The sequence below is a fragment of the Nuphar pumila genome, chromosome 17 (assembly GCF_984573655.1).
Source record: "Nuphar pumila chromosome 17, dmNupPumi1.hap1.1, whole genome shotgun sequence".
Lineage (NCBI taxonomy): Eukaryota > Viridiplantae > Streptophyta > Magnoliopsida > Nymphaeales > Nymphaeaceae > Nuphar > Nuphar pumila.
In genome coordinates, this window is record NC_143265.1 from 71,622,058 (window position 1) to 71,649,894 (window position 27,837).

The 27,837-nt window shown below is 37.6% G+C and overlaps 1 protein-coding gene across 1 annotated transcript; it reads left to right on the forward strand.

Annotated features, from left to right (window-relative positions):
* Positions 1-23,315: 23,315 nt before the first annotated feature.
* On the forward strand, positions 23,316-25,234 carry LOC149812177 (uncharacterized). The gene is made up of 2 exons (XM_089992654.1): positions 23,316-23,395; positions 23,627-25,234. The coding sequence occupies exon 2, from the start codon at positions 23,684-23,686 to the stop codon at positions 25,040-25,042; it is 1,359 nt and encodes a 452-aa protein (XP_089848780.1). The 5' UTR covers positions 23,316-23,395; positions 23,627-23,683; the 3' UTR covers positions 25,043-25,234.
* Positions 25,235-27,837: the final 2,603 nt, after the last annotated feature.

Genomic DNA, 27,837 nt, shown 5'->3' on the forward strand with positions numbered 1-27,837 from the left:
TGGATTGGCCATTAATTCAGCAAGCCAAACATGGTTGATGGGTAATTTTCTCGTGGAAGAATTTTTGGTCGAAAACCAACATTCTCAGGAAAAAAGTCGAGAGAAGTCACTAAGTATAGGAAAGCAAAGAGAGCTAATGCAGATTATGTTCAAAGCAGATTGATTGGACCAAAAAAGTGAATCATTGTGATATTCCCTCTGACATCTTTGAATATCCTATTTTTTCCAGCCAAATGTGCTACCATGAAAAGAAAAGCTACTGCATGCATCAGCTTCCATTTTCTTCCACTCTTCCATATCCATGGTGATAAATTAAAATTGTCTTAAAGGTTCTATTTCTCTGTCTTCAATCACCACTTTGAGCATGAGGAATGTCTTTTAAAGGAGGAGGATAATCCATTTATCATAATTTCCTTGGTCATCAGGGCCAGATATCTTTAGTAAGCTTGAAGCTTCCTATCTATTCTATGCTCCTTCATCACTCAATGTACCGCTTTGGAAGCTCGTTAGTTCATCACTAGAGACCTTTAGAGGACACTCAAAGATGACAGATGAGAATTGCATGAGTTCTTTTTCTATGTTAAATACAACTACATCACATTAGTAATATGTGATAAATATAACTAGATTGCATTTGTATTTGTTTATCTGGAAAAGCACTTCAAGATCAACCAACAACTCCAAGATTGCTCTGGACTAACTTTACCAGAAAGCAACATATCTTCTACAAATATTAAGTGGGTCAGTGGTGGGTTACTAGGCAGCGAGATGCCTCTGATGGAACCTGCCCAACTACCTTACTGAAAAGTTCACAAAAGCCATTAGTTTCTTGTGACAATAAAACTTATGGATATATTTGTGATAATACCATGCTCATCAATTCTTTTATGTAGTAGAAATGCTGGCTAATTTGAAATAATAATCAAGCCTAATTTGGTTTCAGTTCTGCTAGTGCTGGTCAAAACCTTGAAACCACTACCAAATAGCAAGATGGGTCTGAATCTCAATATATCAACTGCCTCTGACTCCATAAGAATTAGAATAAAGTTGTGTTTACTAATCTCTCTCAAAAAACTCCACTGGCATATTCATCACATCCCTATGGACGTCCTTGCAAAAGAGTAAAAAATTCTATAGCGTATCAGTAAAAAATTCTATAGCATCAGGCTACCTGACTATTATCCTATCCAGTCGATAATCTTCTTTAAGAAGTCTATCTTTCCACATAGCCTATATGCAGCACATCTTTTCAGTTGCCTGGCAGCCCATCATTTTCTTATTATTGTTCTTCAGCTGGGTAACCATGTTAGAGTACAAACCTGAAGATCAAGCTGATAAAAGATGTTGCCGCACAATTATCTCAATACCTTTATACGTTTTAACCTTTGGAAAATTTCTAATAGAAACCTCTGTGAACTATGAAATGATAGTTTGCACATCTATTCAACAGCACATCAACTATGAAATGCTAGCAACAATTGCATGGTAGAAAGTCAAATCATGCAAAGCACACTGCCATTTGTGGAAAAATATTTGAAGGATACAGATGTGATCTTTTTTTTCTTTAGTTAAAACCTTGAACCCGATCACTTTCACCAATGTGAAGCTGTGAACCCAATCAGATCTCAACGTAGTGTAAGTTATGGTGGTTTCTCATGGAATTCAAATAGATATAGTTGGACCGTGGTTATCAAATGCTCTAGTTTAGGTTGCACCAGCATACTAGTTCTCCATGTGGAGAGATCCTCATGATTCATTAGTTGGATGAATCATGAATCACCTATGCCCATTTATGAGTTAAAGTTTCAAGGTTGCCAAAAAGGGAGATGAAAATGGAAAGCATCTTGTGAAGCTGAAATGCAAACTTTTTTTTTTGGATTCGTGAAATGAGGAACATGTGTTTGTATGCATGTGTCTTGTGTCCGAGTGTGTAACAAAAGTCTAAATATGACATTATAAATTTATACAAACTTTACTAGTTAACTAGCATCATGATAGCTAGTAAGAACTAATAAATTAATTTCTTTCATAAAACATGTGACACTCATTACAATTTTCAACTAGAAAACAATCATACAAGTTGTTTATACTCCGTTTAGGTGAGTGTGCAATGGGGATACTTTTGATAAAATAATAAATATCATAAACAAAGTATTTATACTCCGTTTAGGTGAGTGTGCAATGGGGATACTTTTGATAAAATAATAAATATCATAAACAAAGTGTGTACAGGCAATATAGGGCTTTCGTATTCAGGAGTAAATCCAAAAACTAAGGTGAAAATAGTACAGTTGCATCAGATTATAAAAGTTTTCCCCTTTCATCTAGCATATTGCTTCGTTTTAAGATTAAAAGATATAAAAAATTTTGTAAGATTTTAATAACAAATAATTAAAATCTTAAATAACATTTCTGTCTCAACCTTTTTTAAGGAATTAAATGATTTCCGAAAGCAAATACGTCTGGAACACATGGAAACATGTTTCCCTTATATGAGAAACATGTTTCCCCCATACAGTAAACATGTTTCCCTTACAATGGGAGATGCGTTTCCCACACGTTTCACAAATGCCGGGTTTCACATTTTTGAAATGTGTTTCCCACACGTGGGTACAGTTTCCTGTAACCCACATTTATGTTAAAGTACTTATGTAATATAGTGTTGTAATATTAGAGTCAAAGCAGTCTTATTTGTGACGGACAAATCAGTCCATATTTGCAAGTTTAAGTAGGCACTATTTAGATTGTCAAGGGTATTTTAAGCATGCAAAAATTGTAATAAAGTATGTCTTGTATCTAAGGGTGTCAACGGGTCCGGTTCGGTTTGTACTCAGATGGAACCAACCTTGGACCCAATTTTCCGGTATGGTATCGGGTCTGAACTCGGATCTAATGGAGTTCACTATAAGAGAAACCATACCTGGACTCGATATGAACTACATAAACCAGACTCAGAGCATACCCAATAAAATAATATATTTATTATTATTTTTACATTGAAAAATTGCAGGACTTAATCGAAACTTGGGTTGGGCCTGAGTCTGGTATAAAATTTCACAAACTATACCCGGATCCATGTATTAATGGGACTTTCAGATTCGGATTCGGGTCTTAATTGGATCTTCTTATTTATCACCATATCCGAACCCTATAGGGTTTGGTCCGGGTAAACCCGATCCGTTGACACCCCTAGTTTATCCCTCATGTTTTTAGTTGAATAAAACGAAGGTTCTTCTCCATTGGGCCTCTCTTTTCTTCTCACCATTGCTGAACATGGTATCAGAGCCATGTTGGTGTGTTAAAGAGGGGATTTTATTAGCTTTGGAAGGATGGAGAAGACCCAGCCTGCTGAACCAAGGTTGAAGGACATGACTGCCTGCTGGACGTCACCCTAGGAGCTCACGCCCAATCTGGTATAATCTCTTTTGAGTTGGGTGAGTTGGGGTTTCACTAGATGATGATTTTATAAGGCAAAACAAATTTCATGTCATTCATTTGGTGAGGTATTTGATTTTATACAGAATTTATAATATTTTCCGTGTTGAGACTGCAACTTGGTTCAGATTTGAGTATTCTTGATTTTCTGAGCATTTAGTTGAATTTTATTGCTTCCAATTGGTTACATCTGGGTCATTTTTTTTGTTGGAAACTATTGGAAGTGATTTTGGCTCATTTGGTGTGGTATTTTGGAGTTTATGAAGTGTTTCTCGTAGTGGACTATGGGGCGGTAACCCTAGTTACGAGTTATTTCTTTTGGTCATTGGGTTGTCTTGAATGTTGGCTGGTTGTTTTGGAATATTGTCTTTGTGTGAAAGAAGTTTGAGATCCGTATTTTGTGAAGGTGGATGTTGATTTATTTTTTTAAAGGCAAGCTGGGGTTAGGCGGACCGCTACCAGAATAACAGCCGCCCCATGTGGCAGAAGGATTCGATCCTGGGCCTTCAGCTTGACATAGGACCCGCTTACCACATGGGATACCACCTCGGTGAAGGTGGGTGTTGATTGCTTGTGTGTGGTGCTGCTCCTATTTGGGTAATATTTTGTTGGGGCTCTTGTTTGGCACAACATATTGTTGTGTATTTTGCTCTGGTCATTGGCTTGTGTAGCACGTTGATATCGTAGCTAGGGGTTGCTGAAGGAATGGAGAAGGGTGAACCCATTCAGTTGATTCCTGTGAAACTAGATGGAAGCAACTATGCTTACTGGGCAGAGTTCATGATGTCGGTGTTAGAGGGACGTGGTCTCAGTTGTTTCCTATATGGTACTAGTGAAAAACCGAAGTAAGCAGTGTTAGAGTATGATAATTTGATGAAGAAGTGGAGGATGAACAACGCAAAAGTGAAGACATGGATACTTTGTTCAGTGGAGCAGCACATTAGTATGAATCTTGCCAAATTCCAAGAGGCAAAAGATGTGTGGTCCTTCTTGGAACAAGTATATAAACAGGAGAATTGGGCAAGAGAATATTAGCTAATGCAAGAGCTCTCGTAGACAGGAGAACAAGTCTATGTAAAATTTCTTCTCAGAAATTCAACAATTGTGGGACTCTCTTGCATTGATTGAGTCTAATGAGAGGTGTACTAAATGCAAAGATTGCGAGGAATGCATGGAGTTAGGCAGCAAGGCTAAGGAGAGGACACATGTCATTGAATTGTTGATGGCCCTGCACCTGCGTATGACAATGTGATAAGTGCCATTCTACATAGAGCCTCTTTACCTACTCTCACTCAGACCCTCTATGAGCTCATAGTTGAAGAGACCAAGATGAAGTCTCTTGGCACTCGTCCATCTGGGGAGTCTGTATTGGCTGCTACTAGGCCGAGTGGAATTCAAGAGGGAGTACACACAACTTCAGCTGGGGAATTCAGGGGAGACATGAGGGGTGAGATGCCACTACTGCAAAGGGTTGGGGCATATGAAGAATACATGTCCAGATCCTAAGAAGTTTGGGGCAGCTGCTGGTATTTTTGTTGTGTCTGGTGGTTCTGGAGGTGAGACAACTCCTGTGAGAGAGGAAGGGGTTTCCTTAATTGCAGCTACTTCTTCTGGTCCTCAGCATGCTACTCATTCCCAGTTATTGGAGGAGATGGATCAGATTCGTCAGCTCATAGCTCAATTATCCATTTCAGCTGCTTCTCCCTCTTTTGCTTAGTCTTCCCATGCTTCATCTACTTCGGGTAGTGCTTTTGCAGGTAATTCTGACATACATTTGGGTTGGTTAATAGACTCAGGGGCATCGTGCCACATGTCTGCCAATAAGTCCTTGTTAACCAATTGTAGACCATGTGGTGGAGCATTTCACACTGCCGATGTGTCTATAATGAATGTATCAAAGATTGGTTCCATCACTTCTTCCATTGATTCCAAAAATAAGTTAAATATTCTGGAGTTTTACCTTATTCCTTCTCTTTCCATGAATTTAATCTCTGTTGGTCAAATTATCGAGCAAAATTATGATGTTATGTTCACTTCTGATGGTTGTTATGTGCAAGATTGGTCTATAGGGAGGAAGATTGAGAGTGACAGTAGAAGGGGACACCTCTACAATGTGGATCACCTTGATATGAGGCCGCAAAAGAGGGTAGAGTCGAGTCTTGGTGCTGCAGTTTTGGACCCTACAAATTTGTGGCATCGTCGATTAGGACATATTTTTAGTTTTAGGCAATGGTATATTTTGTCTCATGGCCTTCAGGGGGAGTTTGTACCTTTAGAGTATGATCTGATTAAGTGTTGTTAGAGTTGTAAGATGGCTAAGAGTCATGCTCTTCCTTTTGTGTCTATGTGAGATTGAGTCTAATATTTCCTTGGATCTTGTACACTCTGATGTATGGGGACCTTCTCTTCTGGGTTCTAAAGGGGGTTCTACCTATTTTTTTACTTTCATAGATGATTGTACAAAATTTACTTGGATACATTTTATGAATTACAGAAGTAAATTACCTGAAATCTTTAGACAATTTTGCATTCTTGTTGAAACTCAATTCTCTACTAGGATAAAAAACCTGTGATCAAATTCAAAAGGAGAATATATTAGCCATGCCTTTCAAAATCTTTTGTGCAAAATGATAATTGTGCATAAAAAATCTTGCCCATACACTCCTGAGCAAAATTGTGATATAGAAAGAAAAATAAACACATGTGACTATTCGGGCTCTTTTGTTTGCTAGTTGTGTACCCAAAATATATTGGGTTGAGGTTGTAGGAGTGGTTGTTTATATGATCAATTGTATGCCATCAAGTATTCTTGGAAAAGTAACTCCTTTTGAGAAATTGTATAGCAAGAAACCTGATTATGATTTTCTGAGTGTTTATAAGTATATGTTTTGTATTTGTTCCTCCACATCAAAGGGATAAGCTATCTCCAAGAGTTGTCAAGTGTTGCTTCTTAGGATATCCCAATGGCCAGAAATGATACAAGTGTTATGATCTTATTTCAAAGAGAATATCGATATCTAGATGTGGAGTTTGTTGGAGATCAACCATATTTTTGTTCTCAAATGGCCAATAAGGGTAAATTGGACTTTTCTTTTCTAATTCCCTTCCCTAAAAATACTGAACTAGAAAAGGAAAATAGACTTATGACTTATAGCAAAAGGAAACCTGGAGTTGAGTCCATATCATTTTATGAGCAGCATGCTCAAGAGGTGAAAGATACTTTTCATCCAAGTCCAAATGTACCTTCCATCGATCTTGAACATACAATATAAGATCCTCCAATTCAGGTATGTTGTAGTATTCGTCTTTCTGTACCTCCCACTCATTTTGTCTCTTATGAATCTTTTTATGCTACTCACCAAGCCTTTCTTGCCTTAATTCATTCCTATTACGAGCCTAAAACATATGATGAAGCTGCTGCAAGTCTAGAATGGCAACAAGCAATGAGTGAGAAATTGAATGTTTTGGAAATAATGAAGGCTTGGAACTTTGTGAAACTTTCTAAAGGGAAAAATGTAGTTGGATGCAAGTGGGGCGTACAAGGTGAAAACCAAGGCTGATGGAACAATTGAGAGATATAAGGCAAGACTTGTGCTGAAGGGTTACAACCAGCAGTATGGTATAGATTTTGCAAAAACTTTTGCAACTGTGGCCTATATGACTACTATTAAAACCCTATTAATAGTATATGCAATTAATGGTTGGGACTTGTTGCAGTTGGATGTAAAAAATTCATTTTTGAATGGTAGTCTCAAGGAAGAAATTTATATGAAGTTACCTCAAGGTATGTCAGATCAAGGGGAAAGAGTATGTAAGCTTAGAAGAGTATTGTATGGATTGAAGCAAGCTCCTCAAGCATGGTTTCAGAAATTCAGTGACACAATGAAGAACCTTGGCTTTAGAGAGAGTTTTCATGATCCACCCTTATTTGTATCTTCGTTTGATACCGGGCATTGTCGTTTACTATTCTATGTAGATGATATGATCATTGCAGCCATTGACTATTGCAAATGTGAAGAGAGGACTTACTAATGTATTTGAGTTGAAGGACTTAGGAAAGTTTTAAATACTTTCTAGGCCTTTAAGTTGCACATGCTAAACAAGGATATCTGTTAACACAACACAAGTATGTAGCTGAGCTCATAGCCAAGGCCAGATTGGTAGATGATCATAAACATGTTGATACTCCCATAGAACCAAATGCTAAACTGAAGCATGATAAAATAGAATTGTTGGAGGATCCTACTGTATACAGGCAGGTTCTTGGAAGCTTGATCTACTTGACTATTTCCAGGCTTGATATTACCTTTGCAATGTATGTTGTGAGTCTAAAAATGAGAGCTCCCAGGTCGGTCCATTTGGGAGCAGTTCTCAAGATCATTCGGTATACTCGTGATACTATGCACCATGGACTACTTTTCTTCTCGTTATCAAAACTAGAGCTAAGAGCATATTGTGACTCAGACTTTGGAGGATCATCCAATGATCGATTCTACAGCATGATTTTGCATTTTCTTGGGCGATTCTCTAATATCATGGAAGAGTAAAAAGCAACATCGAGTTGCTTTATTCACCACAGAAGCTGAATATAGAGCCATGACTCCGGCTACTGCTGCGATAATTTGGTTGAGATGTCTACTTAAAGATATGGGATTTAAGTTAACCAAAAGGATAAAATTGTATTGTGACAACCAAAGTGCTATTCACATAGTAAAAAATTCAGAGTTTCATTAGCGCACGAAGCATATTGAAATTGATTGACACTTTACTAGAAGGGCATACTTGGAAGGCATAATCTCCTTGTCCTATATTGGTTCAACTCAACATATAGCAAATTTCTTTACAAAAAGCTTGTCTACTTCTCTCTTTCAGATATTTCTCACAAAACTCGAGATGATTGTTTTCACATCTTCCCAAGTTTGAGGGGGAGTGTTAAAGTATTTATGTATTATATTGTTGTAATATTAGAGTCAAAGCAGTTCTTATTTGTAATAGACAAATCAGCCAAGATTTGTAAGTTTAAGTCCAAGTAGTCACTATTTAATTGTCAAGGATATTTTAGGCATTCAAAAAATGTAATAAGGGGAATGGACCCCTATGTCTTGTATCCCTCATTTTTTAGTTGAATAGAACAAAGTTTCTTCTCCAATGCGCCTCTCTTTTCTTCTCACCATTACCAAACAATTTATATGAACACAATATATAGTTATTCTTTTCTATGCCAATAAAGGCACTAGTGGCCCAACTGTTAATGTACATGTATATATATACATATCAATATATGTATATTATGTGTATAGATCAAGGTTGTACTTATCGTATCATAACCCGTACCGGTCAGACCCAAAAAAAGATACATATCGTGTCGTATCATAAACAATCATAAATTTTGAAAATAAAATTTTTAGAAATTCTAAAAAAAATCAGAAAAATTAACAAAAGTTCTAAAAAATCATAACACAAAACAATGATGAAATGCATAAAATGCAACCATAAAATCACATGTGAAGCATTTATGTCTCTATGAGCTACATAACACATCATCAATCATCAAATCTGCAAAATAATAATATCTTCAATTAGGAACTTGCCACAAGATTCATCAAAAAGAAAAAAAAACCAAGTTTATGAATACTTAACAATTACAAATTATACATAACAAGTTTTTAAGAAGTATACCATCAATCATCATCATCATTATCTTCTTCTTTGTCTTCTTCATTTAGGAGTTTTGCTTCTTGAACCCATTCATTCAATATATCAAAGTTCTCTAAACTAATAGGATCAAACTGTTCTTTGTGCCTCCTTGATGACAACTTTTTCATTTGCCTAAAAAGATATCATGAAAATTTAAAATTAGTTGAGTTTTGTATGCATAAAAAACATTAAATAGCACATGAATATGCCAAATAAACTTTATAAATTTAAAATTACCTTTGCCTCAGTCGTAGGTTGTAACGAACGTACACGAGGTCATTGAGCCTTTTGTGCTCTAATATGTTTCTTCGCTTTATATGAATCAGCTCAAAGATGCTCCAATTTCTTTCGTATCCAATTGCACTGCATATTTTACTTGGGATGCAAATAGCAAAAGCTCTTAGGTTTGGAACATCACTTCCGAACCTAGTCTACCACGTGTCTATAAAAAAACAAGAAAATGAGAAATCAATAAGACAATAGCTGATACAAATCATACAAAACATTATAACTAAATAACAATAGTTGTATGTATGCCTCAATTGCATACACACGTCACATCACATTCATATATTTGCAAACCACCACAATTGCATGTATCTCATGAATATCATTTTTCACTCGATTTTCTCCAATAATGTGAAGCCTTATCAATGACGACCCTCTAACTGAACTAAGCACTAAGGGGCCCACCTGAGTGCAAGCGCGAGTGTATATTAGCCCACTAGGACCTAGTTTGCGAAGGGAATAAGGCATAAACAATAACTTAAGTCCAGAAAATGAGTGCAATGGAAATATACACCTTGGGTACACACAAACATATTAGCTGTAATCACATACGTACGCATCACATCACACACATTCATGTATATGCCTCAATTGTATATTCTCACTTAAGACCTATTTAGGGCCCATCATTACCTGCAACCAATTAACAGTTGAATGCCAGTTTTATCTTTTAATGCTTAAGGTTCAAACTTCAAAACAAAACACTTCTAACGCTAATTCTCCAATTATAAAACCTCGTCCGTTGATTTTCAACTCTGGTTAGTTCAATAACTAAGTATACGCACTTGCGGATGTTATCATGCAAAATTTTACTTTTGCAAGTCAACTGACCTTTTGAAAAAGTTTTAGAAAACTCGCCTCCGTTTTGAAAAATATGAGAAAACTTGAGAGAGAGGACTCGCCTGTCGGTACGAGGTTTAACCGTTCCTGATGCCTTAACCATGGGTAATCGAACCAAGGATTGAACAATATGCCTTGCTTTCTTCAAATGTCTAAGAGATTATTCTAACTCCTAGAATGTAGAAATAATCAAACACACATATCATATGATTTTGAAAAGGGTTTATTGGAAACATGATGCATGCTTGAAATTGTTCAAGAAATACCTTTTGAAGAAATATTTTAAAAATGAACCAAATAATGGGGCGTGTGACCTTGTGGGCCCATGCAGGATGCCACATAATCTAAATGATGCATGGATGCAATCCCTTTTAAGAACATTTGAGAAAAACCATCGATAAATCCCCTTGTTTTATAAAAGTTCCTTTGATAAAAAAAGAGTTTTTGTGCCTTATAGAATTCAGATGAAAAAAATTCGCCACATATTTATGACTATGGCAACAAATATGTTTTAAATATACTTCATTTAATTCCTAAGATGAAGGTTTTGAAAAATATTTTGAAGGTATGCAATGATTTTGAAAAATAACCTAAGTGTTTAGGCTTTTGTAAGTTAAAAGAGATTAATAAAACTTAAATTTCATTCGTATTCTGACTATGGTCACAAATACGAATTCCACTAAGTTTATTAATTTCTTAAAAGTAGGTGCACGCACCATTCATGTTTCACCATTGTAGAATTTGAAATGTGCATATGCATGACAAACAATATCAATTAATATTAAGAAAATAAACTATATGCTTATGCAATCCTAAACTATGCAGAAAAGTAAATTTTCACTATTTTTGGTATTTGATTACAATTTGCGTTGAGAAATTGAATAATAAAATAAAGAAATAAAAGAGAAAATAAAGTCTTGAGCTTTCTTGCAAAATCAACAAATATGTTAATAGAAATATATAGGCTTTTCGGGATTTATCTAATAATATCTGGAAATTAAGGGATATTATCCTAAAATAAGCCTTTCCCATGCATTCATAAAATAAAATCCCTAAATAAACTAAATGAAAATGCATGATTTAATAGAATATAAAACTAAACTGATTTCAGAAAATAGAATTTCGGAATTACAATCAAAATGACCAAAATATCCCTAGAGATTTAGAATAATTGTAGAACAGTGTTAAAAACCAGGGTTTTTATCGTTTGGTTTGTGTCACTTCAGAATATCAGTGGGTTGATTTCTTCACCAAGGCACTTCCGTCGCCTCGGTTTCACTTCCTACTAGACAAACTTTTGGTTAGCACACTTTACATTTGAAGGGGAGTGTTAATGGTATATATATATATATATATATATATATATATATATATATATATATATATATATATATATATATATATATATATATTTCAAGATATGCATGTAATAGGTAATGCCCATTAGGGAAAGTTTTGAAAAAAAAATTGTTTTTTTTTATTTTATTTTTAAGCTTTCTAGCTGTTGGGGCTAGCCCAACGGCTAGTTGGTCTTGCGCTTTGAGCTTTCTTTTGCCTTATAAAAGGGGATCTTCCCCATTGTAAAATCAATGCTTTCTCAAGCATTTTAATGATTTTATTTATTTTTTACATTGTGTATCCTTTTAGTGTCTTGTGTTTGTGTGACTGAGTTTGTATCTTGCCCATAAGTGGCTTATATGAGTTTGAATAAGATTTAACAGTATGAATTTCAGTGTACTTTATATTTCTAGCTTTCCTTATAAACAAGCAAGAATATATATGATATTGTTCTGTTTAATTCAATCAAATAAAGTTATATCTTATAGGCATGAATGTCAAAATTCTAATCTAAACCAATAAAGCATAAATCAGCTTAAAAATGAAAATTGTTTGAGCAACAATCTAAACTTTTGTTATTCTTGAACACTGAATAGTAAATTCATGTTAAAAACTGAATCTTTATCAATGATAATGTTTGCAAAAAAAAGTCAGTAGAAATTAAAAGATCAAAATAATTGAAAACATAGATGAAATAGGGACTCACTGTTCCTCGTGTCCAGACTACATCCATGAAGTGTCATATTGTGTCCAGTGTAAATTTTAGTCTCTTGTTTTGATATGCACACCACATGATGTGTCAATTTGACACAAATTAGGTTTTTTTTCTGATGGGCAAGCTGGCATGTGTTTTTCCACCTGATTGATTTTCATCTTACTTTGGAGAGTGATACTGATGAAGTTAATTAGGTTTGTCGTTCATGTCTTTATGTGCTTACACTAATATGTTAGTGTTTGGTTCCATGACACTATCTCCATTTATTGACTCTCTCTCTCTCTCTCAGAGGTCATTTTTTCTATTATAGTGTCAGAACATTTTTTTATTAGAGGGATGGTCCAACCGAATGGTTGAACTGGGCGATATGGTAAATTCACCAAATTTGTTGCTCACTTTCCCAAAACATGTCCATAATGGGATGAAAGCAAGGAAAGAGTTGGAGGTGGAGGTTTTGGAACCTTACCTTCTGGGCAAATCCGTGATGGGGTAAAGGTAAGGATTTCCAAGTCCCTCCAAAATGATTTTGAAAGCTTTTACTGGATTTTAGGCTTTGGCATTTTAGATTTTATCCAGTATGACCGATTTTTATACTTATTGCAACCGTGATGGGATGCAGCAAATAATTTATTCTACTGTGACATGTGATGGGACTTTTGTCTGAGATTATCAAGGATTTTGGTAGAAAGTTTGTTGTTTTGCATTTCAGTTTTCTAGCTGGAGAGATTTTATGAAGACCGTAAAGAAGGTAGATCTGGTTTCACTAACTTGAGTGACTTGACCTGCCAACATATCAAATTCTGTACTGATTGACTTGGTACTCCTAGGCTCCAAGCATCTATTGCTCTTTCTAATAGCCCAAGCTTTGTTGAGTTGATATTGGAAATCTATCAGGGATGACTTACTGAAGATCTGCCCAATGTTGGGCATCTTCCTATTTTCAGTCAAGGACTAAGTTTTCTTTTCTACATGGTAAGAAAAGACCTCCAAAAACAGAGGACCCCAGCAAATCATATGTCCAAAGGCCGGCGAAGAGAGTGTGATGCTAGCATCAAGTTTTTCTCTGCATTGTACTGCAAATTACATGTATTGTAAAAACCACGCTTTGCCATCTGACCATGTATAAATTATTTGGCTAATGTTTTACTGTTCATCTTAATCTTGTTTTTTAGATACTTCAGGAGAGGCTTCGCCGTGGTTTTCATCCAATATGATTTCAATGGATATGAAATTGGTAAATGTATCACTAGTTTCCTTGGAAGAATTCAAACGTAGTCTCCTGAATTAGTTCCAGATTTTACTTGATTTACCAGATGCTATGCAAATAGCATTCACCTACATGGGTAGGCTTTTCTTTCTTTCCTTTTTTGTTTTCCTTTTTCCCTTATCTGTATACAGGTTGCCGTTGGAGTTCATAACTGCATTGAACTTGTGCCTAACTGCTCTCCCAAGTTACCTTTTCTGATTTGCAATACCCTTTCTATAGAGTAACTTAACTGAATTCCGATTCGTGCAGTTGATGTTAACTTGAAAAACTGGTTCTGGCAATTATTTCAAGTGTATATTTAATTCAAAGTTTTCTCCCTTCATCTTTCTGGTAGTTCAATAACACTGCTAATTTTGCACAAATGGCAGTGCAAAGGCTTGATTTTTATGCTTTGTGGCATGGCATCGTTACTCTGTTAGTGTAGGATTTTAACCGAGCTAACATTCTTGTTTCTCAAAGAGCTTAGACTGGTTCACTTGCATGAGCTAATGGATGCATACCAGGTTTTCAATCTTTTTGAATCATGTGCCATTAATCTAGTGAGTTAAAAACAAATAATGGGATCTTTCCTGCCACCAGTTAAGGTATGGCAATTTGACTAGGCAGCTCTGATGGATTGCCGCTCATCCACAGCCTCTCAAACACAAAATTGTGGGATTATTTTCAGTTGCCCATTTTGTATGCTCTAGATGCCCATCATCTAATCCACCAATGACTGAAAATTTGTGGGACCCATCTAAGATAAAAAGAACACATTCATAGTGTTTGGGAGGCCGTTCATCCTGTGGATGAATGGTATCAGAGGCAACTCACTCGAATATGATTTTTTCTACCTCTTTTGTTAGTTGCTTTTCTCTCTATGCTTGTTGTTGTTTGGTTGGTGGCAACGAATGTCATTCGGCAATGCTTCATCTTCAGAAATGCGCTGAAACCCACCCACCATTGTTTCTGCATTCTGGAGATGTTTGCAACTACAGTTTTTCACCACCACCATCATCCATGAAAACAGCCCTTCTCCATCACACCATCTCCTCTCGACTATCCATCATCAGAAATGGTCTATTATAAACTCATGCTAGTTGCCCTCAGACAAGGCTGCAGGCATATGCAGGAAGCTAGGAAGCAGGGGCAGCATTCAGAAGGCAAATGGAATGATTGGTTTCTTGAGGGGGAGCGGTTTCACAGACGCCCAGATCAAGAAAGCTGCCACTTCCCATCCTACGGTGCTGGCGGCCAAGCTAGAGAAGACCCTGAGGCCTAAGGTGGGGCCTCTCTGGCACCGACATTGCTCACGTCGTCGCTTCCAACCCTCGCATTCTCAGTACGAGCTTCAAGAAGATACAACCAGTGGTTGTCCTCAGGACGTTCCTTCCCAACGACGACCAGAGTGGTCAGGTCCATCAAGCGCTTCTCGAACCCATTTCAACCACACGATGTGAAGCGGATGGTGATCAACCTGTAGACTCTGCAAAGCCGCGGCCTCCCCGACCGGTCCTTGTCAGTGCTTCTGAGGCTGTTCACATTAAAAACTAGGCTTGTTGGAGAAGATGGTGGAGAAGGCCAGTAAATGAGGGTTTCATCCTGGTTCTGCTATGTTTCCTAGCGCACTGAGTGACTTGGTGTGGAATGAAAGTTGAGGTGCTGAAACGCCCCCCCCCCCCCCCCCCCCCTTTCCTCATGTGTCCAAAAACTGAAATATGAGAGAACTAGAAATATGGGCATTTTCAAAGTTTTTTTTTGCAAATAATCTGTTGGTTTTAAAGCCTTATAAAAATCTATAAAACCAAGCATGTATATCACATCAGTACGGTTAGAATTAAAAAAAAAAAGAACAAAAAAATCCATATATTCTAGTGGACTCTCTCTCTCTCTCTCTCTCTCTCTCTCTCTCTCTATATATATATATATATATATATATATATATATATATATATATATATATATATATATATATATATATATATATATATATATATATACAATCTTGGCAGATCAACCTTGAAAACTAACGAATGTGTGGTGTAATGGGCATTCCGCAGTGAAATATGTGGCCCACCAAGAACCAGTGGACGACGGATATGAATTATCTGATACAGTTATCTACGTCATGGCCTTATCCTTTTCGTAGGAGCACCAAGCAAGTGTACTCAAATTGTCCAGTGTTGAGCATTCTGATTGCTTTGTTTTGGGTTATCACCTTCTATGGTACACAATTTGCATGTGGTCCCAGTTGGTTAGGGTGACAGGTATGGATCAGCACTCATTTATGACATAAATCGATAGATTGGGCCAATTAGTGCTTGATCTTGGTGAGTTCAGTGTCATTAAATAATAATAATAATAATCATAATAATAATAATAATAATAATAATGGTCAGGCTTGGAACTCAGGTGTGGATTAGGCATTTATAAGTTGATGTCAGTTTTCTCCAGTCTAAGAACCTAATCTAACCCACTTTAATCCACTTGGTGTGACCATAAAATTCACACAGAAAAATGTGGGAAAAGAGAAATGCAACCAAATTGACTTCGGGTTCATGGTCTAGATAATGGCACTAACCATGAGGCCATAAGGTTTAGAGGAAAAGAACAAATAGGAAAATTTAAAACATAAGGAAAGAGGGGATGCCCTCGGCCTGATGGTAGACATGGTTTTGGGTGTCAACTGGGTTTTGAGCATAAAAACCCCACCCCAGCTTTTGGTGTTTTTGGCTGACACCAAAACCAAGTTTGGCTGATGGCATCTTTTTTTTTCCAATTTTTTGGGTGGGCAGCCATTTTCCGGCCAGCCACCAGTTGGGAAATGACTAGGTCGGTGTTTCCTGTCACGGGTGACACCGGCCAGGACATTTTCTGGACCGTGGCTGGCCGAAAAATGTCCGGCCATATTTTTGTCTTTATTTTCTTTTTTTTTAGTTATTGGGCTGGCTGGCTGGAAAATGGCCGCCATTGTTTTTTATTTCTTTATTTATTTTTTAATGTTTTTGGTGATCGAATACCTGAAAACCACGTCTTTGGTCACCCAAACAGGTTAGAAACCTGTTTTTTCTCTAACCAAGTTTTCCAAAACCAGGGTTTACCCGTCATCCAAACGTCTCCTAAATTATCAGAGCCTGGAAACTGTAAGTCCGTCTCATTCTGCTCGTCCACTACCCCTTAAATTAATGATGCAACTGACAATGGAACCTAGAATCACCCTTAGTAAAACAGGATTATTTTCACAAAAAAGATGAAAAAAGATGATGGACCCTTTTGGATGCGTGAAAACCAGGTTATAAACCTAGTTTCTGCAGCCAAGTCTCATCGGCTTAATTACCACATGCAGTGACGATACTTAAGGTTGCGGAAAAAGAGCTTGGCCAGGTCAAAGTCCTGAAGCCTTGGACCACCTTTACCCGCTCGGGTGCTTCCTGTCAAGGCTATCTGGAGATCAGAAAGGCAAAAAGGCCCGATTTTTACATTTGTTTGGATGACATCCAAAACCTGATTTACGAAACCAGGTTTGATGCACGCATGGACCCCATAGATATTTGTGTGAGATCCCACACATTGCCAGCATCAAAATTCATGGGGACAAAGGGATTTTGCATGTCTAAAAATGCCTGCATCACTTGAATGCAAAACAGCACATCTGGACTTCAATGGGTGATAAAGCAAGAACCATCACCAACCCACAAAGTGCATCAAGATAAGGCAAAAACATCACTATATGATTGGTTTCTACATGAGTGGTGGGTGGTCATGTAGGAGACTCTCTATTCAGCACTCCCTCATTACAGAGAGCTTTCCCTGTGTATATACTAGGACAAGCAAGGCCACCAGATCAAATGTATATTCTCCCCTTAATCCCTCTCTTCATCAAACAAAGCCCACTGTTTCCTCAAGGTGTTTGGTGTAGTGGGGTTGGTCTAGGCCACAACCCAACATCCAGAATAAGCCTTAGGGTCAAGAGTCCTAGCCTCAAAGTTTTACTCCTTTGGGATGACAATCGTAGGTATGGCAGGCTAAGCCAACACAACCGGGTTTTGGGTAACAAACACGGTTTCTTCAAGTCATAAAAAAACAAAAACAAAAAAACAAAACAGAACAAAACCCACTGGTAGCAAAACCATGCAAGCACATGGGATCCAAAACAGGCATGGTTGGTGGCTTGTGGGGCTACTGAATTAACCCATCACCCATTCCCAATAGACACAAACCCATACACCCTTTAAGCATTTCACTTAATTTGAGAAAGCGTATCAAGTGATCTGCAAAATCACGGATGCTTGGTCCTTCCATGTCATCGCCGTCCATTCAAGAGATCAACGGCGGGGGGCCGTGCTGGCCATCGATGTGAGACCCATTTGATCACAAAACGAATGGACGATGGCACAAATCACCTGAACCGTTGTCCCGGGGAGTGACGTCGTCATACCACGTGCACACGTGTAAGATTCTTTTAATCACATATTCCCTTTAAAACAAAAACGACGTCACTAATTATCCTTAATCATCTTATTAAAGTTGCAGACGTGGCATTCCTGTGCCACGTGTCGAGTTATCATTGCCTAAAACCAAGAGATAAACATGCAGACCGGTCGGCCAGTTGACCTCCTTCCTTCGTTGTGCTTCTTAATAAAAAAAACACTTTTGTTTATTTTACGTGTTAATTTATTATTAAAAAAAGTGCAAAAGTGTGAAGGTGGAGAACAGGAAAAAAGTGGCCACAAAAAAAAAAAAAAAAATGTGTGACCAGGAAAAAGAGAAAGGGCATAAAGAAAAGAGGATCGTTTTTCGGGGTCCGCAATTGCACGGCGAATCCCACGGAATCCATCGCCCGCTGGCGCGCGGATCCGGTCCACGTGGCGTCCCACCATTCGTACAACTCCACCAATCACATAAACGCGATCTCCGCCGGACCGCAATGATGACAGCCAACACACCGACCACCCCTTCCCCTCCGTCCAACCTGGAGGCGACACGTGGAAGACGGTTCGATCCCATCTGAGGAATCGAATCCGCCACGTCAATTCCCACTATCGGAAACGGACGGCCCAGATTCTCTTTCTCCCTCGCACGTGCCACAGAAAAGGCTCGTGCACGCTCACGTGCCAGGATCAGGTGCCATCACATGGCACACTTTGAGTGTGCCTCTGCACCTGGCTGCCCTCCATCTGCTTTTGGGCTGGAGGACGTATTCGGCCTCTTCATCTGGCTATGGATGAAAACCAAAAAATAAAAATAAGAAAAAAGGTTGAAAAAAGAAAAAGGTTCGGTGATTCCATACTCGCTATCACTGGTTGGGATAGCACACAAACACACACAAGAGCGCTTGATTGGGACTCACGTGCCACGTGGCAAAAAGAGATTGGTATACTTTTTTGCCAAAAATAAATTATTTTTTATAAGATTTTGAGCTGAGACCCTGTAGTTACGATAGTGCCACTCTGCCATGTAAGATAAATTTTGTATGATTTAAACCTGAGGCCCGTCGGTTATGATAATTAAGGCTACTCTTCTTTACAGTTATCTCGTTAGGTTCCACGTGACCAGAAAATTTTTATCAGCCAATGTTCATGGTGGAATTGACCATTGTTTTCTTTTTTTGGAGGGAGAAGGTTACCAGTTATACAACTATATACCATTGGGATTCGAACTTGCAAAGTCCCAACACAAGGTGACGTGCACAAACTGCTCCTACCAGACAAGTGGAGTTCCTGTTAGTAGAATTTGACCATTGTTGTCAAAATTCCATTTTCAAATAAATAAATAAATAAATAAATAATAATAAAACATAAATTTAAATTTTGTTTTTTAATTTAAATAATTATAAAAATTAAAATCAAGAAAATTTAGATAACCATAAAAATCAGAAAAAACAGAAAACAATACAAAAAGTCTGCAAAAAATGCCAACTATAAGATATGAAAATATACAAATATATAAGAATGTGAAGAAAATTTTTTAGAACAATTTAAGTGCAAATATTATGATAATTTAAAATAGGTGATGTTTTGAAAATATTAATAAAATTTTGGGGTTAGGCCACTTTGCAAAATATTGCAATAAAATTGCCATATTTTTAAAATATCTTTCTTACATAGGTTTGGAATGAGATAATTATCCAAAATTAAATAATTAATTTTGAAAAACGAAAGCAATTTAGGCTGACTCGAGCCTATTACAATTGATTAACAAAAAAATAGATTCAATTTTTGTAACCCTTAAGTCAACCCTTGAATCGACAGGGTTTAGGGATGATTCAATTCAATTTCTACAACATTGGTATTAGGGGTGTCAACGGGTCGGGTTTGGTTCAGACCCAAGTAGAACTAGAATTGGACTAGACTTTTGAGTATGGTATCGGGTCTGAACTCGGGTCTGCTATAAGAGAAATCATACCCATATCCAATAAGAACTACATGAACCAGACCCGAACCATTAATATTTTATATTATTTTTATATTGAAAAATTGTGGGTCTTAATCGAAACTCGGGTTGGGTATAAAATTTCACAAACTATACCCAAATCCATGTATTAATCAAACCTTTGTGTCCGGACCCGGGTCTGGTATAAAATTTTACAAACTATACTCGAGTCCATGTATTAATCGGGTCTTCGGGTCCAGACCCGAGTCTTGATCGGTTCTTCTTATTTGTTACCATACTCGGACCTTATAGGGTTTGGTCTGAGTTGGGTCGGGGTAAACCCGACCCGTTGACACCACTAATTGGTATTATCTTCCACTCACAGCCTATTTTTATTTTTAATTAAAAACTGTCTAAGTAAATGTCAATTGATTTTATAAACGGTTGCGTAATTAGACCTTGATAAATAATAAAAAGCAAAAACGAATATTAACTTTTTTCGAGAAGGGGAGCGTCGGCGGTCAATATGCAAAAGATTCACCCGTTTTTAGGGAAAAAAAAAAAACTCAGATTAGACAAATACTGATTCCCATCAGTCGTGCTGTCTCGTGGATTTTCACTAGTGACGAAAGCGTCAACAATAACATCTTTGCTTAGCTGGACTGCATCATGCTCGGGTCTGGCCGAGTTTGGAACCGTCGGATTCGATACGCCCTCAAAATGCTAACCGTCGGTTCTTGGGCAAATCCTGTTGGCTGCTTGTCGCCTGTGATTGCTAGATGCCCCAAGAACACATCTACGGCCGTTGGATTAAGAAGTCTTTCGGGTGTTCTCGATTTGAGTAAAAACAATGGATAAGTATCAAAATTGGGTGACGCATAAGAGGGTAACAATGTTTGGAAACCAGATGAGCTGCTCGTGGCTAGGCTTGTGTTTGAGCTAGTTGGAACTCATGAAACAAGCTCGGGAAGCCAAATACTAACAGTGAGTTTTAGGGTGGACTAATTCTTATAGTTTCGTCCTTCTAGAGTAAGGGTAAACTAGTAATTTTATTTTTATAGTTAAAAAGGTAAAATAGTAGTTAATCCAAGAACTACTCGAGGTAGTTTATGATTAGAGTCATTTGATTAACCTAAGTAAAAACTTTGGTGGGCATTTGCAAAGTCCCAAACATTTGGTGTGAGGATGAATTAGGTCTAACCTTTAAGGGTATTTGAAAATTTCTCGTTTTTATATCAATGGTCAATAAGTTAAGAGTTTGAATCACATTGCTTACAATTAAGTTTGAAACAATACTATCTAGAAAAAAGTTTGAAACAATGTATTATTCTATAAATGAGTCGGATTGAGCTTGGCTAAGTAGGTTTAGAATCTAATTTTTATGATTTTTAATTAAAAGATTATACCTTTTTATTAACGAGTAAGTTCAAGCTTGAATCGTTTAACTTGGGTATTCACCAGAAGAATGAACCGAGCTTGAACACCTGTTCAGCTTGTTTACCAAGTATAAGAGCTTAATAGTATTAGTGTATCATCAATTATCTCGTTTTTTTCTTTGATAATCTTGAAAAGAATAGGATAAATATTTTGGATTAATGGGGTGTTGATTTATGATTTAAGTATGGAGGAAAAAAACTGAAGAGCGAAGTAGAACTTGTTTCCTTCTTTTCTAATCTCAAGTGGGATGCTTTGGGGTATAGTGCCAAGTCCATTACCAAAATAAATGAAGCAAAAAGTGGAGGAATATACTTTGGGTTTCTCTTTTACTTTTCCTTGCCTGTTTTCTACCTGAGTTGGTGTAATATTGTTGCTTTTCTCATATTCTATATATAGAAAGCAGAGAGAGAAAGGTTGGTACCCTTGCTTTTAAATATGGGCTGGTTGATTATGCAAAAATATTAGTTGAGTTAGAGTGGGAGTGGACTTTACAGAAAAGGGTCTCTCCCATGGGGCTGACCTCAGCATTCCTGCAACTCAGAAGGTTTTTTTAAACAATTGCAACTATCAATTAGAGGGATCTTCTTGGCCACTCTCTCTCTCTCTCTCTACAAAGATAACATCACTTCTTTTTCATCACTGGTTAACGTTTCGGTGCTCTTTGTCCTTTAAATTTGTTTACGCCACCTTCTGCATCAGAGAACAGCTTATCAGGTTATCTTATGTCCAAATAATGTCTGACCTACTTTGGACTCTCCCTCTCTCTCAATATATATATATATATATATATATAGTAGCTTTCAAAGGGTCGTCATAGTCCATCCCAATCGCCTTCAAAAACATTAGTTGCATATATTGTTTTTGCTTAAAAAACAATAAAAACATCAACGGCTGATATTGCACCAATAACTTAACAAAAATCAAGGTTTCCTGTCAAATCTATTTGATCTAAAACATGTTTTTTAGTGCATAAACAATGATATGCACATCAGCTTTGGATTAAACAAAAGCACATCTAATTATGTTTTCCAAAGGATCTTGGGACAGTCTAGGACATAAACTGGCTGGGAGCTGTCTCTCTTTCTCATTCTCTCTCTCTATATATATAACATGAAATTAAAGTTGTTAAAATATGTGATTTTGGAAGATGGCTTAGACACCAACCATCCACATAAAAAAGTGTGCAGTTCGGTTGTCTGCACATAAATAAAGAGGTATTTGCTCGATGAATCAAAATGCAAATATTGAAAGTGGGAAAAACGGGCGTCATTGTCTACCAAATTGGCATTAACCAAGCATTGGGAATGAGATTGGTACAAGGTCTCATCGATACTTTTTATAGTAACAAACTTTTAATATCACAGCACTCCAATGGAATCCATGTCAAGTACGCACAGTGTCGTGGGCAAGAGCTCATGGACACGCACTCATGCTCTCTCTCTCTCTCTCTTGATTGCAATAATAAAATTGAGTTTCATTCACATATGCATGGAGTTCATGCAGCATTAAGGGAGCATGATTTGGACAATTGGATGGTATTACGTTTGCAGCTTCCCGAGACAGATGGGCCGTTATTTAATAATCTCACTGAATGTACATGAGCACCATCTTCATGCAACTGCTCTTCTGTATCCCCAAAATGGCTTTTAGTTTAAGCAAACGGACAACTGCTAATGGAAGCATATCCAAGAGGCCCTCTTTCTTTATTTTGTTCTTTTTAATTGTTTTTTTCCTGCTGGCGGTATGAAGAATTGTTCTCTAAATTTCAATGGTATCCGTTTCCCCCCCTGTTCCCGTCACTATTTTTAATTTGAAAAGAAAGAGAGAAATACACAATTTTTTTTTTCCATTAGCTTTCTCAGCATCGATGGGCCCCCTTTCCACTGTTTGTATGATTTTTTGGCACCTATAAATTCACTTCCTCCGCCCTACTTATCTGCAACGGCCTCCTCACCCATTCTCAACACCAAGTAGGCAATTCCCCGTTTCTTTCCATTCACACATCCAAAGCTCGTGTTTGGTTTGAGGTAAACTCTCTCAAAAGTCTTTCTTCTCATTCTCTTCATCTGTGTAGAGAAATGTGCATGTTCTTCTCCTTATGGCTCTCTCTGTTTCGCTCAACGTCTGTTCTCTCAGACCCAAATCCTGATTGAACTCCTCTCTTTCTCACACCCTTTGAAATTCCACTTTGTGGGTGTGTGGTTTTTTTCTGTCTGTCTCTCTTTATAGTTGGTTCATCTCTCTGTTTTTCTCTACAGAGAGAGAGAGACCGTCGCCGACCACACTTCCTTATATACACACACCCTCCTCTCAGAATGTCGACCGCCTGCAGAACTCTTCACCCTGACCTCACGGAGGAGAACAAGCAAGGGATTACCTCCATTCTAGGGCTCTCTGGAGATGGGCACTCCGGGAAGAGGCTCAAAACAGAGCTTCCCTTAAGGAGAACCCTCTCCGCCGACATGTCCTCGAGAAGATTTCTTCCTCTGCAACACGACCACTCCTTCATGAAGAAGATTACTTCCTTCGAAGAGATCTCCATCGTCTCCGGCCCGCCGGAGTCCGACGAGGACGACGACGACAAAAGGCCGAACCAGTTCGACGTATGGAGCTCGATCCAATCTCAGAAACCGAGCCTCCCGTCCCTCGACTCCCCGCCTTACGTCCACCCCTTGGTGAGGCGATCGTCGAGCTCGCTGAGCAGCAAGAGCCTGGAGCTGTGCACCGAGAGCCTCGGCTCGGAGACTGGCTCCGACTGCACCACCGAGAGATCTCCTCCCTGGTTCTCCGTCCCTCCTCCCTCTCCTTTCCTTACTTTCTCTTCTTCAGAAGAAGAGGAGAAGGAAGAAGGTTTTGAAGGGCGTGGGCTCCCTGCAAACGATCGAAGTGTTTCGAAGCCAGAATTTCGCGACTTAGATAAATCGGTGAATTACAATTGCAGCGTAAGCCGCAAGTCGCCTCCTCGATTGTTCCCTCCGCCTTTGTCTTCTATCTCTCCCCGCGACGGCCCTTGCCTCCATATGAAGCCCCACCGTCAGGACGGCCGCCTCGTCCTTCAGGCCGTCGCCGTTCCTTCTCACAATTACCTCCACGCTCACCGACAAGGCGGCCGCCTCCGCCTCTCCTTTATCTCTACCCTTTCTCACCTCCAACCCCAAGAAGAAGAAGAAGAAGAGGAAGAGGAAGAGGAAGAAACGAAAGAAGAAGATGTTGCTGAAGAAGTAGAAGAGATCAGTGATGAAGAAGGAGAAGATGATATAGAAGAAGGAGAAGATGATGAAGAAGAGGAGAGGAGTTTGGAGGTGGTGAACTTGAAGAGTTGGAGGAGTAACGGACCGGCGGTGATGGAGCTGCACCGATCCATAGGGAAGCTCATATCTCAGCCGTTCATGAACATGAATCCATGGACGCAAACAAAGGTGTTGGTGGAGCCCGTTGCTGTGGGAGCCCGCGTGGCCCAGGGGCTCAACGTGTACGAGTGCTGTTGGAAAGTTGGTGGTAGGTTCGATGAGGGGAAGGTGGTGGGTAAGGCGAGGGGTGTGGTGGCCCCCACAGTCATGAACACGAAGTTGGTCAGGGAGGCGGCTGGGCTCGCACCCATCTGGAGGTGTAACGACCCTCGCCGGACCCACCACCTCTGGATTTTGGAGAGTTATTGCGTCGCCACTACCTGACACAATGGTGGGGTGGAGAGAGTCTGATGACCAGTGAGGAGGGTCGCTCCAAATCAATTATTACACTTATTAATTGTCGTTCATATGATATATATATCATATATATCCCATTCTGTTCTTGGCGTATGAGCCAGCCATTTCTGATTGTTGACGTCATGATTTTCGCTGTTATTGAAAAATTTTGATTGTTCATCTCTCTCTCTCTCTCTCTCTCTATATATATATATATATATATATATATATATATATATATATATATATATATCAGTTGGAACACACATTACTCCAACTATTTTGAAGCTTTACTTTGTACACTTTAAAGTTGAATAATGCGTCTTGCGGTCCTGACACTTGAATACTAAACTAAATTGATATAGGACTACAGTGCGGCTGACCTCAACTGACACTAACCCAGCTATTTTAAAGCGTCCAACGTGATGCTCTAAAATAGGTCAAGTAGGCATGTAGTTGTAGCATCAAAGTACCATGTTAAAGATTTGAATAAGTAAATCATTTGCCCTCCAAACTCATACCAACTAATTCGGACTTAATCTCTCTCTCCATATATATATATATATATATATATATATATATATGACATGATAAAAAAATTTCAGTTCACGTTGCCATTTGTGTTTATTTTATATCTTTGGTGGCACAATAAAAAATAAAAGGCACCTAACACTTAACAGGAGAAAAAAAGCAAACAAGGTACCACGAGGTGGTATCCCATGTGGTAAGCGGGTCCTGTGTCAAGCTGAAGGTCAAGCTGAATGCTCAGGTTCGAATCCCTGTGTCACATGGGCAGCTGTTGTTCTGGTAGGAGTCTGCCTCAACCCTAGCTTGCCTTAAAAACAATAAAAGAAAACAAGGAAGCACACTGCAGTTTTTTTTTTTTCTTTTCCCAATTTTTATCTACCAGGCTAGGAGAGCTATGAAACCTACAAAACTAAATGTGAAAAATGAATCATGCAAATTTAGTTTTTTTTTTCTTTAATTAAAATTCTGACTATACAAACAACGACGGACTCAGAATCTTTTATTTAGGGGGAGGAGGGGGGCAAACATAAATAAGAAATATACAGTATATATCAAGATAGGAGAGTCAAATCATGAATAAAAAATATACAACAATTGAATATTAAATTAATATATAAAAAGTAGAATCAATATTTGTTCCATGTTAACAAAATATAAAAAAGCAAAAAATAATTATTTTTTAATATTTCATATTTCAACTCAATCAGCTAAGAAAATGGAACCGAACATTCTTTAATATTCTGAAAATCTTCTACAGTTGAACCTTTATCAAATTTAGCTGGAGTTTCTCTTTCAATGTATAACATCAAAGCATCCATCAAAAACTCATTTTCAATTTTTTTTTCAAAGCTTAATTTTGATAATATTCATAGTTGAAAATACATGTTTTGTAGTTGTAATAAAAATAAGAAGAGTAAGCTACAACCACTAGAAAAACAAGTTGATAGATTCTTAATTTGTTGGTACGAACCAACTATTGCCATAAATAAGAAATATTTGACAATCTCTGAAAGTCTGAATCTTGAACTACATTCCTCTAATAATGATAAGTTCTTATTATAATTGTTCCTTTTCAAAATGTGTAAAATCTTGTGAATACAACTCTTTTACCAGCTGACGTATACTATCGCTTCTAAAAGAGTCATGTGCAGCTCAAGGATCAAGAGCATAATTGAAAGCAGCAATGATGATTTTTTGATCTTGGGCAATTTAGTTAAGAGAAGAGGTTGGTACGATCCAAGTTTAATATAAGCTCGTCGAACTTCATCATGTTGATTAATATCATAATCTCATATCTAGGTACGCAATCAAGGATCACATTCCAATGAACTAACATCAATTTCATTGACACCAACTTTTCAAGATTTCTTAGGACTTTTGGAAACTGAGATATCAGAGGTTAGTGATGATCTATCACCCACATTAACTTCTGGATTTTGTGTATTTTTTCTTTTAAAAAAGTTAAGTATCGTGTTTGACTTTTCCACCGTTTACAAATAAATTTATATAGTCACATTATAATTTTCATTCAATAATAAAACAATTAAAAACTTCTCAAAACTCAATATGGTACTAATTTTCTCACATATCTATTAAAAAAATTAGAACTAATTTTTTTAAAAAAATGAGTTATAAGTTAAAACAACACTCCCATAGTGACAATTGAACCCACACTGACAATTTCAATGAGCTTATGCTTCAATGATTGGTCGTCATATGCAGTTTGGTAATGCAAATGACACATGTATAGTTTCTACTCTCATTCTCCTTGTGGTTGTGGGAGCTAGAGCCGTCAATTCCACCTCTAATATACACTAATACAACAGAAAATATCAGGCAAAAAGAATAAAAGATAAATGAAAATTTCAATTTCACATAGAATTATGGAATAATAGAAGAATAACTTAGTATTGCTTCTTTAGAAAATAATCAAATCAAGAAACCAAGTGTGCTCTGACAATAGAAACATGAAAATTGAAATACCAAACCAAATACTCTGTTTAACTGCATTAGAATATGGACTACTATATAAGTATATATAAACAAGGCATCTCGTAACTCAGATTCTTAATTCTCAACTCAAATCTCAATAATCAGACATCAAATAAGCATAACTCATACAATTTGAGAGGGCATTAGCGCAATATAGAGGTTTAGGCCGTTTAGAAAACCCACAAGTTCATAAGATTGGCAAAAGTGACAAAATTTGGGCATACAAATATAAATATACAATTATCCCAAACATAAACAAGCCA

Coding starts and splice junctions, on each gene's coding strand:
- LOC149812177 (XM_089992654.1), top strand. CDS start 23,684: ATGTCGACCGCCTGCAGAACTCTTCACCCTGACCTCACGGAGGAGAAC.